The sequence below is a fragment of the Argopecten irradians genome, chromosome 3, assembly GCF_041381155.1.
Source record: "Argopecten irradians isolate NY chromosome 3, Ai_NY, whole genome shotgun sequence".
Taxonomy (NCBI): domain Eukaryota; kingdom Metazoa; phylum Mollusca; class Bivalvia; order Pectinida; family Pectinidae; genus Argopecten; species Argopecten irradians.
In genome coordinates this window covers 45,565,643-45,587,196 of record NC_091136.1, presented here as the reverse complement: position 1 = coordinate 45,587,196, position 21,554 = coordinate 45,565,643, and the positions used below count along the sequence as shown (strand labels likewise).

Below are 21,554 nucleotides of genomic sequence, written 5' to 3'. Positions count from 1 at the left end.
TTTAATAAAAGCCAAGGCCTTAAAGGGCGCAGCCAGATGTTTTAATATGAATCACGCACGGCATAGGAAGCGCGCAGCTCTACTTGTTTATTTTATTTTCTATTTCATGTAGAAGACATAATTTAGAAATAAAAGGATGCAATTTAAACTATAGAAGTATATGATGTAATAATTGTCTAGCATAAACGCAAAGAAATGAATTTAAACTCAAAGATTCTGATTTTTCTATGTGCATTCAAGGCCTGGAGTTCCGCGTATGCGAATCCTATTATTTCGCGCCATAATGTTGATGTTATGTGACGTTATGATTCCTTGTGCTCAACTTCACCTTGGTGGATATATTTTGACTGTACTCTATAGCTTTTAATTTTCAAAGTGTTATTATTATTATTTAAAAAATAATAAAAAAAATGCTTTATTACTCCTATTATGCATTTGCATTAGTTAAATATATATTTACTGGGGAGAGCAGTACCGGAGCAACGTACAACCTCCCCATATGTATGAAAAAATGGCGGCCGCAAACTGTCAGTGTGTTGGATTGAATTTTGAAGATTGTGTATTTTCCTATATTTTCGTGTATCTGTTATCTTAGAAGTGCTTCGCACTTCGGCACGAAAGGCTGCGCCTTTATAATGAGCTGACTTCTAAGCACCGCATTCACGCTGATGGGATTTTTACAGTGGGGAAAAATGGCGGCCGCAAACTGAAGTTTTCAGTGTGTAGGATTGAATTTGAAAGATTGTGTTTTTTTCTTATATTTTCATGTATGTGTTACCTTAGAAGTGCTTCGCACTTTGTGCTCTTCGGGCACGAAGGGCTGCGCCCTTATAATTCAGGTGTCTTTGCAATGATGACATGTCAGATGACACGAAGTCAAGCAAATATAATTATTGCTAATCGTTTTGGTATCAAATGTCATTTAATCACCTGTACAGCGCCAAACTCGGTTTGATATTTGCGTGGAATGTTCATTGTATCAAAAGCCAGACACTCACCAACAAGGCTGATATGTACCTTGTGTAAGGATGACAAAACAGTTACTCTAGTAAAGCAGTTGCCGATCGAGTAAAATGACAAAACATGTTGGCAAGTGCTTCTTACTAAAACAGTTACCATGACAATCACCACAAATGTGTGTACAACTACAGTTTAGTAAAGCTTTTGTTTGTTTGATTAATTAACGTCCTATTGACAGCTATGGTCATTTAAGGACGGCCTCCCATGTATGCGGTGTGTTGCGTGTATGTTATGCGAGGTGCGTGTCCGTGGAGACTGCGGTATATTCATGCTGTGTCTTGTTGTATAGTGGAACTGTTGCCCTTTTTATAGTGCTATATCACTGAAGCATGCCGCCGAAGACACCAAGCAACACACCCCACCCGGTCACATTATACTGTTAACGGGCGAACCAGTCGTGCCACTCCCTGTATGCTGAGCGCTAAGCAGGAGCAGAAACTACCACTTTTATAGACTTTGGTATGTCTCGGCCAGGGGACTCACAGGGGCGAACGCTCAGCTCAAGGCCAAAAGTGAGGCGGTGCCAATGGAAGCATTAGGAAAGATAAAGTCAGTTAGGTAGTTTAAGGAGAAAAGATAAGATCCTTAATTTAGTCGCCTTTTACGATCATACAATAGGGGCAGCAGGTACAATTCTAACGCCCTACCTGCAGGGCCACTTTTTAGTAAAGCAGTTGCCATGTCGGCTGATATGGGCCATCGTATAAACCATGGAATATGTGAGCCTAATTTTGAGATAAAATATAAATATTTACACATTTTTTTTAACACGCCAGCAAACTATTTCCATTTTGCACATATGTAGCTATTGAATACTTTAAAATTCAGAACCAGACAGGGCACTGCAATAATACTTGCGTGACAGATAATGGATATCTTATTCCGTGAGAGATAATACCATTCACTGTAGAAGTATTGATAAGAATAGAAATTGCTCTACGCTATTTTCAATGGGTTTTGAATCATTCAAATATAAATATGTCTATAAAATAGACAGGAGTATAAACAACAAAACCAGCCGACTAGCTTTTTTAAAATAAACCTTTCACCGATACAGGCGATATGTTTGCACATGCAGTGTTTAATTATGTTTTAATAACGTTTTGTGAATTTGCCTTGGATAAAGGCATTTGGCATATAGAAATGTGTGTTATAGGATACTATATAAATAAAACATACCGATTTAACATTCGTACAGAGTTCCTGTGGTTTGGGGTCCATTTTATTTGGTTGGGATTTGTGTTTCCCGAGGACGTTTCTTTCCCGAGCACACTGAACGGACCGGATTAATTACTTCTATATGTAGCCGAGTATAAGCTAACCTTTAATTTACACCCAGTGCATCATACCATTTTATATGGAGAATTAATGGAAACCGAACCTATAGAAAACCGAAAGAAAAGATTATCAGATCCTAAAAATAGTGAGCAGCAGGCGCAACTCAAACTTCTTACTTGCAGGACCGTCTTTACATTACTTGTGTTCTTTACATTGTTGTTATTATGGTTCTTAACAAATAAATGTAATAATTCTAGAACGTTTGTGAATATATTATAATGATGATTGATTTAGAAAACATGCTTACACTGTATTGTATGTTCTTCTATAAAAAACCTTTTATGTTAAAACGTAAATGTACATTAATTATGTAGAAATCCACATGTTATGACACGACATTTTGGAGTAGGTATAGATTTTTGTAAAAACTGTCAAATGCTGATCTAAAGACTGAGTGGTATTGAGCTGTTTTGAATAAGCTGAATACAAATGATATAAACTACACATGTGCCATTATTAAAAGCAATCTTACTGTATATTGTTGAATATCCAATTACAACTTTAAATACCTTAGGGTTGCTGATTAGTAATGTTACATTATACCGAGTTCTTGTCAAAAGAACTAGAGCGACATTACAGAGACATTAATATTTGTGTACCTTCCTGACTACGACCTACATCTCGCACAGGTTCACAGTCTTGTGTTTTTTTCACATTTCTTTTTTATTTACACATGATAAGGGTATTCTGGTGGCAGTGTTTGCTCAAACGTAAATCAACATAGTGTCCAGGGCCGATTTCGATTGAGATTGATGTTTACCATACAGTTTGCGTTCTCGATTTGGAGAGGTTCACCGGTATTACAACATCATGAAACTCCAATGTAAACGCTTGTTATTGAAAGAGAAACGACTAGTGGGATGTATACTTCTGATATCTTTGTCTTTGATAGTGCTATTCAACGATGGATCTATCTACACCACCTGGTAAGTGGATTTTCAATATCACTGAGCGAGTTTTGTTTCATTACCATCGAGTAGAAATGTGTATTTGAAATGCGTGGATAATACTGTGTAGGTCTTGATGTTGTGAATCTTTGGTTTACGTGAAGCACAGACTGCACTATTCCATGAATATAATCCCAGTCTTTATACCACCGTACTTTGAATTTATCATACCAATTACAATACACATTATTCGACGACTTCCTAAACAGTGTCATTCATATAATTTTGAGTTTAAGCTAGATTTGTTTCTTCTTAGTTTTGTTCTATCTACGACTTCCTTCAAAAAACTATTCCATATTTGCATAAAACATATAGGTATTTGCCATTGTGGGTAGGTGTTGATTGTGACGTCGTTTAATTTGCGAGCGTACCGTCATTCTTTTCAGAGACAACGGCATAAGTTTCGGTCACAAAATAATGACGTCACAAGGGCGGTTACTGTGTGTTGGTTGGGATTCCATGTTTCGAATAATCGTTTTACCAGTTCTAGGATTATTTGCTATAGTGATCAAATCTATAATGTCAAGTACTTTGCTTTTCGCAGTGATCATCGACCGATTATACAAACAAGAAATTTCCAGAAATCTCATCAAAATCCAGCCGCTGATGTCTTGTTGCTAGGGTACATGAGAGGAGGGACTACTTTTATGGGTGAAATTCTGGGAATTCGCAAAGATCAGTTTTATGTATACGAACCTCTACACAGGATAGCCAAGTACCAGTACTTCAAAGAAGGGTTTGTGTGCAGCATGACGAACGCAAGTTGTTTGTAAGTATTTTTTCTGTTCAAAATGCGTGGATTTTCAATGTCATTTATCCGGATGCAATATAATTCTGATAAATAAATAAATGAATACATAGATAAATGAATAAATAAATAAATGAATAAATAAAATTTATTAAATAAATATGTAACAGAAACAATGAAATAAATGATTCCAATGCAATTTAATAAACCAACCTTACTGACATATTGTTGTTATTTTTAACAGGGATTCCAGTGGAAATGACACAGAAGCTATCGATATTCTCCGCAATATCTACAACTGTGACTTTAACACTTTTCAAAAAATTATGTTACCATGGCAATTTCGTAAAGTAAACTCTACCGTATTGTCCGATTGTGAGCACCGTGACCCATTGTGTTGGCACCAGATACTATTACCATGCTTTACATCGCATTCCAGAGTAAGTAAGGTGCTACGTTTGACTGTTGGGTTAGCCTCACGATTACTTAACTCACTGCCTCATTTAAAAATCTTACATTTAGTCAGAGATCCGAGAGCGATCATAGACTCTAGGTTAAGAGGAAGTGGCAACACAACATTGGATGAGATCAAATCTCTTTGTCAAAAAATAAAACAAGACTGTAAAGATTCACTTCAGTTGCAACGTAAGTACCCGGGGAGAATCCGTACCATTTTTTACGAGGATATAGCGACAAGCCCAATGGAAGCATCAAAAGTATTTGAATTTGTTGGATTTGCATCTGAAATGAACGACTTTCTTCACATAAATTCTATGATACATTCGTCAAAAACGGAGGGTGTATATACCACGGCTAGAAATAATTCTGAGCAGACGGCTAGAAAATGGAGGACGCGTATCCCTTGGCACGTGATTAAATGGACAAACGATGAATGCTCTGATGTTTACGATCTGCTCGGATACCCACAATTACGATCGCACGAAGATCTTTTAAATAGCAGTATTCCATTACGAACATGAACTGTATCACATGAAATATTCACGAGTACTTTCTTTCGTGGATTAGAGATTTCAAATAATTTTGTGCATAGAAATATTCGCGGTTCGCCGATAGAACAATGATACTATATAAGTTTTTTTTATATTCTTGGTTCCATATAGCAACCAAGAGAAAACAACAAACTTTTCTGCACAACGTAAATGTTAACTTAGGCAGTTATCTGGTAAGTTGTTGACTAATGATTGCATGGCCTTGATACATATTTCTGTATGACTATCATTTAAAATTACATATATTTGTGTACAATATTTTAGGTTTTGTACATGGTCTATTTATACATGTATGCATTTAGACACTGTCAATTACTTGTTTGTCATACATGGTGGTTTGGGATAAATCTGTTTTAGTTAAATCATGTATAATATATCTTTTCAAATAATACACTATATTAATGTTTTCTATTGTCATGCAAATCAACCAAATAATTTCATTGTACTGGGATATCGCAAGCAGTTTGAAAAATAAAATACTTATCGACAATTATTGAAAGAGTATCAATATCAGCATTTTGTTGAAAAATATATTTGAAACGGTATAAGGTTCTTCTCAAGCAAGCTTTGATGTTAATGATGGTGAAGTTTATGATACGATGATGATAATGATGTAAAATGCAACAAAATATCATTTGTATTTGTTCGTCCTTTGTTAAATTCTTTTAAATACAATAGTTCGAACATCTAACTAGGGCAAAGGAAAACAAAATAACGTCACGAAAATCGACCTGCACCATGTATATTACCAAGGTCATATAAGTCCATTATGTAAATGCACCATGTTTGTTTTGCGAGGTTTTTCACGGCAAGAAAAATAAGGCTAATTTTTTCCTAGGAGTAATTATTGGAAATCGATTCTATATGTCACATCACTTATCATTTACAAAATCTAAAGACATTTGTATTTTAATTTTCTTCACCTTTCTATTAAATTCAACATTTTCAACATTTCACTGAATTTGTTTCGCTGATTACACCCATCCCTCGATTTAATTCAAATACATTTTTTTGATAATTTTGCGAATGACCATCCGCAAAATTAGTCGTACTAGGATAATAAAACGTCATATGTGATACGTTTTGAGATCTGGATATCTAAGTATGCCCTTTTTTGCGTTTGGAATCTTTAACGCTGTGTTTATTATCACTACCAGAATATGTTTTTGGAATTAATTGTCTAGGTATTTAAACAGTTTCTCACCTAAAATATCTATTCTCGTGTTATGTTGTGTTAATTCTCTTCGAACTTTTACTCCCAACATACCTGATAGTCATGGATATCGTACAAGTCCTCTTCGAACTTACAAAACATTGGTCATAACCTTGTAAAGGAAGTGTGGAATTTTGTCTCATTCAAGGTTAGTGAATTGTCAGTAACGAATTACCCCGAATCAGCACATTGTCGTTATAACTATGGATATATGGATCATTGTCGAAAACTATCAGAGTGAAAACTTCTTGTTAATGTTTCAACTTAAATTACTGTTTCTTTAAATAGCCACCTGCTGTTGTATTTTCAGTTTTACAATACTAACATACATTAAAAGTTATACTTTAATAACTCTTACTTTGAGCTTGATATATACATGTATTTTCATACCAACTGCGAGGGGCGGGGAATAATGACACGCTTTGAGGCTCCTTGTTTGAATTGTATCGATATTCATAGCCCCACAGACAACATTTGGGATTCTATTTTTGTGTATATTTAATAATTGATAATCTGAATCCTTTTCGTTTTCTCATCAAGTTAAGAAGCACGTAAGATTACAGTCGTGGCTTCGACCAACTGCTCTCTTATTACAACAATCAAATACTTTTAAAAGATGGCAAGATTTCAGTTACGGATATCTATTAGCACCATGCTCTTGCACATGCTCTTGAACGTCGTATTTTGAGCAAATTATTCATTTTCCAATCCAATACCCAATCCCCGATTATACGTGCTTTGACATAATTTGGAGGATATGCATATCCTTATTTTAATCAATAGTTTATTATTTTAATAACTATCATTCACTTGCTTCTTATATTAGGATTCTGTCTATTTGCTGTTTTTGGAAAGACGTAATGAAATAAAATCGTATGAAAGAGTATGAAGGATGTCCATTATACAATGTATACATTGACTTTAATATCAGGTACACATAAATATATTGCTTTTGTAATATTTTTTATTACATTTAGAACATTCCTATTAACAAGTAGCGATACTTTATTTGAATAACATACATGAACATGGTTGTTATCATGATTTGTTTCTTCTACAATGAACATGAAATTACGTTGAAAATTATTTTGACTAAAACAAAAACAGGCGCTGACACTTGTACCAATGTATATCACAGATAAGCCATAGACAGAATGTGCTAAAGACAAATACGGCACTAGGCATCATTGTAATTTGTCTGTCTAGAAGATGAAGATGGTACATTAAAATAAAACATTTTTCACCTTCCGACTTTTCTTTCATGGATGGGGTAAAATGTCGATTTATGTAAAGATAACACACTACACCCATTACAGTAGAACCTCATTAGAGAACACATATTGAGAAACGATAAAACTAGATTTAGAAATTTACACAAAAAATAACCATTTTACACCATTTTGAATGGAAAGATGCATTAATTAAAAAACTTTAATATATTAAGTCGATATTTGACTTTTAGATAAAAATGTTACTGTGTCGATTTCGAGTCGTACCATCTTTTTATAATTCTCGATAACAAAAAAAATAATATCTATGTAACAGCGATAACAACAACATCGATAAACCCGATACACGCACACAACGATTCATTGTCTTTCCAATTATAATTTATTTAATTAATAAAAATGGAATGGTTTGAAATTTGAATAATTAATCATTGAAAAGTGTAGAAATGATGCAGAGATTTGAGAGTTGCCTCGAGCTCCCTTACAACGTCAACAAACCGTATACATGTACAATGAATGATATGCTAGTACTCAACTTAAGTGAATACAGGTATTATCTTGTCATTTAAATTTTCATATTTTCAGTAAAAGTTTTAAAGTGTGTAAGTTTTAAATTCAAATGGTTTCCCCTTGATATGTAATGCCAATATACAGAATGTAAAACGAAAGTGGAAAACCCATGTTATCTAAAACATCCCAGATACCATCACGAGATGTATGGTCTCAGTAGCTACGAATCACAATTATTGTGAATGCCAAGCACCACTGGTACCCAACTGTCACCATGAAAGGTCCTGTATGGAATCACTCTAAGGAGTTCAATGATCTGAAGGTGATGGTAGAGGTAAGTTGACTCCTGACCTATATAGAAAGCCAGTTGTGTCTTTAGGTCAAGCTCGGCGACTGGCGGTGAAGGGAAACCAGATATACTGCACTATTTAATGTTTGTGTATTTCATTAATTATCAGACATTTGTTGTTGTGTAAAAAAAAACCCGTAACATGTTAGATCAAATAAAATTATTGCTATTCATAATTTAAAAAAACCTTCCCACGACACAAATCTGTTATAGAAGTGGTATTTATGGACACTGTTGCAAACTAATGTTTTCATGTTTTTTTTTTACAATTGCGATTCATTTCCGAATTTCTGAATCGTTATTAAACATTGGTTGTCATATATTTGACATCCATTGGTGTGTAACATACATTATTATGAAACCTAATATAGCCAATGGTGCACGGTAGCACACCATGAAAAATATGCTAGAATACCCAATGTTTGTTACACACCAATGCATGTCAAAATATGACAACCGATGCTTATATTTACATTCATATAGTCATCCCCGTTATAAAAAAGGATGAAAAATAAAGTATGAAAATAAAAGTTATAATTTACAGTTTAGTGACTACCGACTAAACAATTAGTAGATGAAATAGTCCATCGGTAAATAGTCGTCTGCTACAGCACTGTCCTGTCTCTATGCACGTGAAAGCTGACCTACCTGTGTTATGCTTGAGTGCATATCCAGACCGATATCGTATAATTTTCGATTTGATACACAGGCTTCTGACTATTGATATACGGACAACCTCTATAGGTGTACCCAGTATCTACAGAGTCAAAAGCCTGTGTATCAATAGTGACAGTGCATGACCGGTACCGATGTCTGTTATATCTTATTTGTTTGGTTTAGATACAAAAATTTAAAAAAAAATTGATCAGAAAGATAAAACGTAATGAGGGGCAAAGGTCCTCTAGATTTTTGACATTCTTAATTATAATTATATAATTTATTATTTATTGACATACCTGAAATCAAAAGAAATAATTGAACACATAACACGTGCTTTCGTATAGTAAATACATATAGTGAAGGTGACCATGTGAGCACATTTCATTTAGACGATTGGACGAATTACGCAATGGATACCATATGGATAAATAGATAGCTACGTATTTTTTTCATTTAAGCATTGATGTCACTATTTTTTAATTTTATCGGGGTATGAAAAAAAAATTGTTTGCAAACTGTGTGAATCCGCGTAGCGGATTCTCACAAAAGTTTGCAAACAATTTTTTTTTCATAACCCGATAAAATTAAAAAATAGTGACATTAATACTTATAATTAATTTTATTCTCTATTTGATAAAATGAAGTATGTTTAAATGTAACGTTATAGTGGTTTTTCAAGGGATTCTTTTTTCCGAATCAATACGCAACGTCAATGTCTCTATTGTGACGTCACAAAACGTCGGGGTTTCGCGCCATTCTCGGATTTTTTTTTTCATAGTGGTATGCAAAAAAAAAATATTGGCCAATCAGAAAGCCAGATTTGGTATGAAAACAAAGAAAAATTAATTATTTCCTTATAAATTAATTCCATAAGTTACGCTCATTTCTATTGGTTAAACCGTGGAGATTATTTTTCTATCGATCGAAAGAACTGTACGTTAAGTGAATATGACTTCCTAATACAGAACATTTTCGCGGGGAATTTTAAAAGCGGCGCCGTCATTGGACAAACTGAATTATTGGATAAGATATCAATGCGCCACAACTCGATTTTTTAATAATAAAAGTAAGTAAAATCACGGAATGAACATGAAAAAGTAAGGCAAGTTTTAATTTGTTGAATTTGGTTTTTGAGACAAACCCCGAATTTTGGAAGTCATGTCGGTGTCCATACTCCGTTTCGGGCAAAATGGGAGATGTCTAATCGAACTACTTTGACTACACAGGTTTTGTCAATAACACGTTCATCGTATTTTCTTGTTTGAGGATATGAAAAGAGACGGGGAGAAAAATATCGCGGGTTTGGACAAATCTTTCAATTTATTAGAGAAAGTTTTACATTGGCATGACAACCGGCTAAGAATACCTCGCAAAAAGAAAACAATAGCTATGAATCCCTTGTAGATGGAATTCCCATTGTAGATAATTTACTACTACTTATTGAAGTGAAAGTAAACGTGTTCAATAGAAACTACGACGAGATGAAAGAAAAGGAATTGAAACTAAAATCAGATATAACTCATCTGAAGGAGAAAAAATAATTACTGGAGGGAAAATTGTCTACTCTTGGTCAAAATAACGAGCAATCACTTGTAAATATCCAGAAAAGGGACATAGGTAGGAAAATAAGCTTAAAATCATTCTGTATTTATTTCAAAATGGCATGTTCGATATAAGATTGATATTAAGGATTGCAATTTGATATTATTAAATAAAGGCGTTCCTTGTTGCACCACAGCTATGGTTAATAAAAAGATAAAACAAGGAAATAAAAAGAAATCAAGTGAAAAATATTCTAATATCCTTATGTACAATATTTTAACTTGAATTGCTTCATTGGTTCTCTCGCTTGCTTGCTTGCTCTCGCACTTCGTTTGCTCGGATTGCAAATACTCTTGAGACATGGACGATTGGATTGATTTAACATTCAATATAAGGCATAACTTTTTCCATGTAGCTGCAAAAGACGAGGAATTGTGTGAGGTCAAGTTGGAACTAGCCGATGAAAGGTCAACCAAACGTGAAAACGAATGTTTACGGGATCAGATTAAAACATTACAAAGTGAAATGAGTAAGTATTTACATACTATATTTAGAACATTAGTATTTTAAAACGCTTGAAATGTTATATATATATTGTTCATGAGCGTCTCTTTCATGTTACCTACACAGTAATTTTTTTACCTTAATCAAACAATTACTTAAATACAATCCAACGACAATTTTATTACAGATTCAATAGATGAAAAATTACGCAGACTTTGTATGGAACCTGATGAAGACAAACAGCAAAAAATGGAGAAATAAGTAAGAAAATCTTCTAAATATATAGATATATTTTTATCATTGAACAATAACATGTTAGATATTAAGTATACACCAAGGATTGAGGATTGACACTTTCAAAAGAAGCCCTCCCTTGTTGCTGCAAACTGAGCTAATGGAAAAACAAGTCCTCGTAGTCGAAGTGTATGATGTTTGAATGTCTCTATGTATTTTGAATTGAGATGCACTGTTTCATCCATAAGTTCCCTCGCTCGCTCGATTGCTCACACTCATTTACTCGCTATCTCATCAAGAGTAAATTTTACAACATAGTTTTTCAACTTATAACGCATTGAAATCTATTTTTTCGTCCTTTAAGTTCGGGGTAAACAAGGCGAAAGCAGTGGAATGGGCGCATCAATGAAAGAGATATATACGTTTGACTGTGACTCTGTGCCAGACGTCGACAGATATCCCGAGAGGGATGATTGTCTTATTGTGCCTGGATATGTCCAGGATGTACAAAAAATGCAGTTTACACACCAGTAAACAACAAAAAATTAAAAACATTCCTTATATTTACATTTCGACCGACCATTTCATTTAAATTTAGTGTTCCAGTGAAATAAACATTCGTTTTTTCAACGTTATACGATTGGTGGAACAGCTGAGTAATTGATGGAATCGCGAAACAGCTGGCTCCAATTTGGCGGGAAAATGTGTCAAGTTCCGGGAGTAAATAAAATATAATTCCATAATAATTTTATCGTTTTTAATCCATTTATTCCATATGTTTCCATTTTTCTTATTGGTTAATATTAACACAATGCTTTCCATTGCATTCAAACTGATTTTGATATGGAACCTTTGTCATGGCATATATTTTGGCCTAACCGGATGCGCATTCACATATGGGCGGAAGTTAGTGTTTCGGTTTGTGTTCTTGCGCGGTAGCCCCTCTGCGTTTACGCAGGTGTAAACGATTGCCCGGTTAGTAAGGTTATATAGGAAAGTGAAAACGGAAATGTAAATATAACAGCATAACAAGTGAAAACCAAGCAATTACATCGTATCAAGTACCAAATTAGTTCAATGCAGATCCATAATCTCATTCCACCTTTCGAATTGACCAATCAAATTGTTACTTCCAGAATATAGGAAGTAATAGTTTGCAAGAGCTGCACATGGGAGTTAATACTGGCCATTATTCAGTAGCCCGCTATGGAAAAGATACAATTGTGTACGATGTTATACAAATGTTTCAAATGAACATGAACGTTTCAATGACATCTGATGACGTAACATTGCACAGTTGACACGCACGTTTGCAATTATCTAAATGAATATTTTACATTTCTCCATCAAATAATTTTAAATAGAGCATTTAACAATACTAGTTATTACATTAAATAATGAAAAAGTCAGAATAAAAATTTCTCTAGTTTTCTTTTCCGTTTCATTACTTATAATGTTGCTAAGGCGCAGAGAGGACAGGTCCCTGGACCATTTTTTAACATTTGGAATCAAATCAGTAACACGAATGTAGTCAAAAATAACAACATATGTATGGACTCTATCGCTTGAGACCATCCGCATATCAGTATCATAATAATGAAGCTCACAATGACAGGTTCCGGGCACACACTAAAATCTGGATTTCAGACCTCGAATTTTGACTTAGTTGGGCATGTATGACGTCACTAATGCAATCACCGAATCGATATTGATTCGTTATATAGTGATGAACATCTTCTTTCATAAAAATACTATTTAGTTTTCCAGGTTCTCAGTGGGGCTCTAGATTACGGCCGTCAAAAGGAAATAGTCATATCGCCCAAAAAGAAGGGCATAGTTAAATATATATGTGGGCTGGGACGATAAGTTGTTTTCAGTTGATGTAGATGGAAAAAATGCATTTAAAGCTTTTGTGATACTTATTTAGTTTTCTAGATAGCATATAAACTTACAAATGACATTGTAACACACATTCCTTTGATAAACTGTGTCTGTTGTTATGTTGCCTCGAATACAATACAACGCAACGTGTAATTAACGGGTACATATGGACGTAATAGTGTTTATAGTAACCGTATAGTGTTAAGGAGGTTTTCTTTCAATACAGGTAAGAGCTTTGTCTAATCATATAATGAACATATTAACAATTGCGACATTTTAACTCTTAATTTATCACCTTCCATTTTCTGTTATAGGATATAAAAAGGACGGGAAAGAACATATCGCGGTTATGGATGTTTCTATAGACAAAGTTTTACATCGGTGTGAGGACTGGCGGCGAAAGCTTGGTTTGAGCCAGGAGTGTAGAGCTAAGAATATATCGCAAAAAGAAAGATGTAGTTTGTAAACACTTTCAGGTGGAATTTCCAAGTTTACAGCTACATGTATTTGCAAAAGAATAATCATTATTTTGACATTCCCATTTTCTTTTCTTTGAAGTACTTTTCGACAATTCGACAGCGTTGTTGTATCCTGGTGCATAACCTTTCAGACAACATTTGATTTAATGTTTTGTGTGTATTAGTTACTTCATTTAATAATTTGAACCGTTTCATTTTTGCATAGAAAGAAAGAACATGAATTGCTACTGAATTCTTAACAATAATATGAATAAAGCTTTGTGAGTGCAGTTGCCTGTAATATTACATTATACTATCATTATAATATCATATGTGGATGTAAAAGATAGGGATATCCTACCACAGGAATCACAAAATGTTGTAAATCCCTCCTCTTTTTAATGAGTTTTTTTCTTATACCTCCGTATAATTTTTAAATTAACCTTTCGTTAATTATAATAAAATCGAATAAAACCGCAACTACAAGTCAATTCTCTATATATAAAATCGCCTTATATCCTTATTACAAATCCTGTTGTTTGTATTCTATATAGTAAAACAAGCCTATTTACTGAAAATAACGTTAAAAATTGTAACGAGAAAATAGTAATTCTGTTAACGCAATGACGTCACGAGGTTATATTAAATTTGTACATGGAATAAACTTATATAACACCCGCAGGTGTAAGAGAAATTTAAAGGAATATTGGGCGGGGAGGAGGGGGTTGTTATAAAATCAATTTTGTAGTTTGTAAATGTTATTGATTCTAATAGTCTTTCTAACATTTACAACCTTCAATGATCGATTGAATTGCTGATATTAACTGCTATTTTTTGAAGTGTTAATAATTATTTCCCTTACAAGGAATATAAAATTTTATTTCATTGGCAAAATTTTTCATTCTGGTAAATACGTAGCAATTACGCTCACATGTCGGTTTTATAACGCAGTACATGACGTCATCTCTCAGTCTTAGAGGGCTCCACTCGCGACCCGTCGAACTGCGAAAAGTTGCCGTCATGTAATAACAATATATATATAATACTCATGATAACAACAGTACTAGTGTAGACCTTTCTATTTAAAAGCACGTTAACTCCATGATCTTGCACATGCATTCATAACCAGGCTATCCCAATTGACTTACAATTAAAGATTTTCGATTCGGTAGTCGAGCTAATTCTCTTGTACGGCTCGGACTTCTGGGGGTTTGAAAATCTAAAGAAACAAAAACAAATGTATTTGAAATTCTGTAAAAGGATATTGAGAGTGAGATCTAGAACCCCTAATTTCACGGTATATGGAGAACCTGGTCGGTTTCTGTTGGAATTAAATGTAAAACTTCGAATGGTTCGTTGTTTTAATAAATTGTTTAGTAATGACGATAAATTCAGTAGCATTTTAATGAAATCAGCGCTTAGTCTACAAGAAAATGGAACTTATTCCTTCAAATGGATTAGCCATATTAAGAGTATATTTGATGAGACTGGTTTTTCATATATATTTTATAATCAAATTATCATGCCTAAGATATTTTTCAAACACTAATTAAAACAAAGGCTCCAAGATCAGTTCATCCAAAACAGGTTTTCTCATGCCATGAGGAGAGGACAATTCTATTTGATTTTTAAAACTAAATTTAAATTTGAGAAGTATTTGACAATATTATTCGAAAATAACAGATTGCAAATAACCAAAATACGTACCTGTAACTTAAAGTTTCCCATTGAAACAGGCAGATGGCGAAATATTCCTAAATAAAATAGACTTTGTAATATATGCTTGGAACATGTTGCAATTGAGTTTCGTTGTTGTCCAAAATTTGCAAAGAAAGTATATTCCAAACTACTTCCAAATTAACCCAAATGATAATAAGATGAAAGGTTTGCTATCGTATGTAATAAGAAGGTCCTAATGGACCCTCACTCTTTCTTAAAACAACTTAATCATCTACTGTACTTTTATCGTAAAAATGATGCTAATACTATGCAATCAAACTATTCTATATTTATCATTTAGTTTTTTTCTTATTGAACCATGAAATAAGTATACTTTATGTTTCATATATGTGTAATGTACAAATGTTGAGAGTAATTGCTATAATAATGTTATGTACATATACTTGTCTATCCTGTCATGCCTATATATTTGTATTTGTTATATCCCTCGTGTTACATATTATCATGGGTCTGGGTGTAAAATAAAATCGTTGAATCCTTGCAACTGTAACTGTGGTCAATAGTTTTACAACATGGCATTTTTAGGTCATCTGACCCGAAGGGTCAGGATGACCTATAGTCATCATGTTTCGTCCGTCGTCGTGCGCCGTCCGCCGTGTGCCGTCCGCCGTCCGCCGTGCGTTAACTTTTCACATTTTGAACTTCTTCTCAAGTTTGACCAGTGGGATTGAGCTGAAACTTACCTGAAATGATCCTGAGATGGTCCCGACAAAGTGTTGTTATTTTTCGGGTCGATCCGAAATCCAAGATGGCCGCCACAGCCGCCATCTTGAAAACACATTTTAAACTTCTTCTCAAGTTCTACCGGGGCGATTTGGCTGAAACTTGCATGAAATGATCCTGACATGGTCCCGACAAAGTGTTGTTATTTTTCGGGTCGATCCGAAATCCAAGATGGCCGCCACAGCCGCCATCTTGAAAACACATTTTGAACTTCTTCTCAAGTTCTAACGGTGCGATTTGGCTGAAACTTGCATGAAATGATCCTGACATGGTCCCGACAAAGTGTTGTTATTTTTCGGGTCGATCCGAAATCCAAGATGGCCGCCACAGCCGCCATCTTGAAAACACATTTTGAACTTCTTCTCAAGTTCTACCGGTGCGATTTGGCTGAAACTTGCATGAAATGATCCTGAGATGGTCCCGACAAAGTGTTGTTATTTTTCGGGTCGATCCGAAATCCAAGATGGCCGCCACAGCCGCCATCTTGAAAACACATTTTGAACTTCTTCTCAAGTTCTACCATAAGGTGCGATTTTGGCTGAAACTTGCATGAAATGATCCGTGACAATGGTCCGACAAAGTGTTTTCGGCGATGAATCAAGCCCATGAAAACTTCTTTCAGTTTACGTCATTGCTGAATTGCATGAAATGATCTACATGGTCCCGACAAAGTGTTGTTATTTTTCGGGTCGATCCGAAATCCAAGATGGCCGCCACAGGCGCCATCTTGAAAACACATTTTGAACTTCTTCTCAAGTTCTACCGGTGCGATTTGGCTGAAACTTGCATGAAATGATCCTGACATGGTCCCGACAAAGTGTTGTTATTTTTCGGGTCGATCCGAAATCCAAGATGGCCGCCACAGGCGCCATTTTTAAAACACATTTTGAATTTCTTCTCAAGTTCTACCGGTGCGATTTGGCTGAAACTTGCATGAAATGATCCTGACATGGTCCCGACAAAGTGTTGTTATTTTTCTGGTCGATCCGAAATCCAAGATGGCCGCCACAGCCGCCATCTTGAAAACACATTTTGAACTTCTTCTCAAGTTCTACCGGTGCGATTTCGCTGAAACTTGCATGAAATGATCCTGACATGGTCCAGACAAAGTGTTGTTATTTTTCGGGTCGATCCGAAATCCAAGATGGCCGCCACAGGCGCCATCTTGAAAACACATTTTGAACTTCTTCTCAAGTTCTACCGGTGCGATTTGGCTGAAACTTGCATGAAATGATCCTGACATGGTCCCGACAAAGTGTTGTTATTATTCGGGTCGATCCGAAATCCAAGATGGCCGCCACAGGCGCCATCTTGAAAACACATTTTGAACTTTCTCAAGTTCTACCAGTGCGATTTGGCTGAAACTTGCATGAAATGATCCTGACATGGTCCCGACAAAGTGTTGTTATTTTTCGGGTCGATCTGAAATCCAAGATGGCAGCCACAGTCTCCATCTTGAAAACACATTTTAAACTTCTTCTCAAGTTCTACCGGTGCAATTTCGCTGAAACTTGCATGAAATGATCCTGACATGGTCCAGACAAAGTGTTGTTATTTTTCGGGTCGATCCGAAATCCAAGATGGCCGCCACAGCCGCCATCTTGAAAACACATTTTGAACTTCTTCTCAAGTTCTACCGGTGCGATTTGGCTGAAACTTGCATGAAATGATCCTGACATGGTCCCGACAAAGTGTTGTTATTTTTCGGGTCGATCCGAAATCCAAGATGGCCGCCACAGGCGCCATCTTGAAAACACATTTTGAACTTCTTCTCAAGTTCTACCGGTGCGATTTGGCTGAAACTTGCATGAAATGATCCTGACATGGTCCCGACAAAGTGTTGTTATTTTTCGGGTCGATCTGAAATCCAAGATGGCAGCCACAGTCTCCATCTTGAAAACACATTTTGAACTTCTTCTCAAGTTCTACCGGTGCAATTTCGCTGAAACTTGCATGAAATGATCCTGACATGGTCCAGACAAAGTGTTGTTATTTTTCGGGTCAATCCGAAATCCAAGATGGCCGTCACAGCCGCCATCTTGAAAACACATTTTGAACTTCTTCTCAAGTTCTACCGGGGCGATTTGGCTGAAACTTGCATGAAATGATCCTGACATGGTCCCGACAAAGTGTTGTTATTTTTCGGGTCGATCCGAAATCCAAGATGGCCGCCACAGGCGCCATCTTGAAAACACATTTTGAACTTTCTCAAGTTCTACCAGTGCGATTTGGCTGAAACTTGCATGAAATGATCCTGACATGGTCCCGACAAAGTGTTGTTATTTTTCGGGTCGATCTGAAATCCAAGATGGCAGCCACAGTCTCCATCTTGAAAACACATTTTAAACTTCTTCTCAAGTTCTACCGGTGCAATTTCGCTGAAACTTGCATGAAATGATCCTGACATGGTCCAGACAAAGTGTTGTTATTTTTCGGGTCAATCCGAAATCCAAGATGGCCGTCACAGCCGCCATCTTGAAAACACATTTTGAACTTATTCTCAAGTTCTACCGAAGGGATTTGGCTGAAACTTGCATGAAATGATCCTGACATGGTCCAGACAAAGTATTGTTACATCTCTGGTTGATCCCAAATCGAAGATGACTACCATGACACTATATCTAATTAATTTCCTATACTTAAAGGCCCTTGGGCCTCTTGTTTGAAATAAAATTTGTTGAAAGAAATTGAAAATGATCCTGACATGATCCTGACAAAGTGACACCATATATAATTAATTTTACTATTGTCAAGGTAGTCAGATGACCGTTAAGGCCCTTTGGGCCTCTTGTTTATTTATGTTTTCATTTTTAGAAGATTATGTATTAGCTAATTCAATACCCAATCCCCGATCACATGCGTTTGTCATATTTGGGACGATATGCAGTATCCTCTTTTCAAAATGTAGTCTCATGATAAGGGAGACAGCTCATGATTTTTTTCATGCAGACGTGAGTTATAACAGTGCCTCAAGCTCTTCAAGCATTTGAATGACCGTGATTTGATTGATATCCCTTTTCTGAAGTTTGAAGTTATGAATCAATTAGTTTTGACAAGGTTCTAAGCATCATTAACAATGTTTTTTGAGATTGCACAATACAGCTGTAATTTGTCTCTCTAGAATATATTGGTGCTGATAATTTAAGGTCAATAATGTGTGCCGTATTATTCATACTCCCGAACCAAGACGAATTACGAACATGTTGAGAATTGTAACACTTACAATGCATATGATTTTGCTTTTACAAGTAAAAATAAGAGCTGAAAATGATTTTAGGAAGTACTGCCAAATATCATTTTAATTACATCTACAGTTTAACTTTTGTGAAATGAGTACATATGGTCAGACCATGAAGCCACGTTGTGGACTACCATTTCTTTTCACATTTGTACAGTGTTATTAGTAATTGTAAAGTGATTTCTGCAGATATGTTTCTTTCTAAGCATACGTCAGTCATAAAAACAAGAATTTTACAGTGCATCAATTTGGTGTTGTAGCTAACGTTAATGAGGCATCATACATGTTTTTTTTCTGTCCATTTGAATGATTCTCAAATATATATATATATTTTAGATTCAAATCAAATTTTATTAAAAAAAAACCATAATATTACATAACATTAAGTGTTCTCACACAGGAGGAGATTCATTCAACACCCAACCATATATACTTTTTTTCACTCTACCTTATATACTGTATATATTATTTTAAAGATGCTCCACCGCCGACAGAGCATAAATGATATTCATTATTTGAACAATAATTAGTGTTTAATCGTGTATACATAAGTCTAATTAACACAAAAAATAATATAAAATAATTTAGTTTGCCTTTGGTACATGCGCATTCAGTAGTTCATTCCATATACATGTAGGATATAGTGGTACGGATTTTTTTCGGGATGCAATTAATTATTTTTCATATTTTTAACTTGAAGTAAAATTAGAAGCTCAAACTTTTCAATGGTGGTAATGGTGTAAAGAAAGTAACTTTTGTAACTGAAGAAAAATACTAAATCGTCTGCTCCTGTTTTTAATAGTGAAAAAATACCATTTATAAATGATATATTTAAAAAGTAAGGTTAAAGATGCTCCACCGCTGACAAATAGAGGTTCCTCAACAAATGACTGTTGTTTATCATGTTTATCAAACTCGAGTTAGTTAATTTTCAAATTTTGAAAAGACACGAGCTTTAGGTAGTGTCTTTTAAAAATTTGAAGATTAACTAACGAGAGTTTAGATAAACATGATAAACAACAGTCACGCGTTGGGGAACTTATTTATCCCATAACTTTAACTCTATATTTATACCGTGGTGACCATTTTCTCGTCTTCATTCAGGGAAACTTACCACCATACAGTGCGTAGTGGTAACTTCCCGCCATAAAATATAGTGCATAAATAGAGAGACATTATTCTATTGTTTACTACTTTGAATAAGTAACTACCTGTTAAACAGTGAATACAATGATATTTAAAATAAAACGCGCTGTGAAAAGTAGCCCGAAGTTGAGAGCCAATCGGAATCAAGAGATCTTTGTGTTGACCAATCAGAGGCGCCGTAGGTGTTTACACACTGGGGTGTGTAAACATAAACGATAACCAACTGCTATGGGATTTATCACATCGGTTTTCCATTGTGAAACATGCATATATAGTTATGGGATAAATGGTATTTATTCACTATCAGCAGCAGACGACTTAGTATTTTTCTTCAGTTACAAAAATTACTTATTTTACACCATTACCATCGTTGAAATGTTTGAGCTTCTTATTTTATTTCAAGTTAAAAAATATCAAATATAATTAATTGCATCCTGAAAAAAATCATGGCACTATATCCTATATGGAATGATGTACTGATAGCGCATGCACCAAAGGTTGGCAGTGGATCATCTTTAACTTTAAGGAATCCCTTATCTGGGCCCAGTTATGGAACATATAAATTCAAGGCACGTATATGTAACAAAAAAGAACTAACTTTGAAATTAATACGTTTACAACAAAGGGACCTGGCATGATTTTTTTTAAACTAACAGTATACATATACATTGTAAATATATTATAGTAGCAAGGGTATGAACTCGGCAGTAGAGAAAAACGGACCTATTTTTAAAAAAAACGTGATTATTTTAATAAATGGGTTCTATACAACATTGACGGATATCTTACCTTAAAGAGAAATAATTTATCTTTCCATTGAGTGCTTGATGAACAAAATTGGCCAAGTATTGACGAAGTTATGGCTTGATGAATCGGGAAATTTACGAAAAATATGCTAGGTAGACATTTCGCTGTCCGCTCGAAATGTTGTCCCGGCTCTAATGGGCACCTCAAAAACCAAGCCAAAATCACAAAATCTACGCTTGTGCTGGTAAACAGTACCCATGTAACTGTGTTCATCCACAATCTTCTTTGGAGGTGTCATGACCCGTACTTTGTAGAAA

At 35.0% G+C, this 21,554-nt stretch overlaps 1 protein-coding gene and 1 long non-coding RNA gene across 3 annotated transcripts; both read left to right on the top strand.

Annotated features, from left to right (window-relative positions):
* Nucleotides 1-2,192: 2,192 nt before the first annotated feature.
* LOC138318768 (carbohydrate sulfotransferase 1-like) lies at nucleotides 2,193-7,560 on the top strand. 2 transcript variants are annotated; one of them, XM_069261451.1, is made up of 4 exons: nucleotides 2,193-2,443; nucleotides 3,040-3,284; nucleotides 3,850-4,074; nucleotides 4,298-7,560. In XM_069261451.1, exons 2-4 carry the CDS (start codon nucleotides 3,169-3,171, stop codon nucleotides 5,031-5,033), a joined length of 1,077 nt encoding a protein of 358 aa, XP_069117552.1. In that variant the 5' UTR covers nucleotides 2,193-2,443; nucleotides 3,040-3,168; the 3' UTR covers nucleotides 5,034-7,560. The 2 variants fall into 2 exon arrangements, with proteins under 2 accessions (XP_069117552.1, XP_069117551.1); XM_069261450.1 differs by lacking the exon at nucleotides 2,193-2,443 and having other exon boundaries at nucleotides 2,663-3,284.
* A 620-nt stretch (nucleotides 7,561-8,180) lies between these two features.
* LOC138318767 (uncharacterized) lies at nucleotides 8,181-15,863 on the top strand. The gene is made up of 4 exons (XR_011207918.1): nucleotides 8,181-8,349; nucleotides 10,982-11,095; nucleotides 11,258-11,331; nucleotides 13,500-15,863. It is a non-coding gene; the product is annotated as an uncharacterized lncRNA (long non-coding RNA).
* The last annotated feature ends 5,691 nt before the right edge of the window (nucleotides 15,864-21,554 follow it).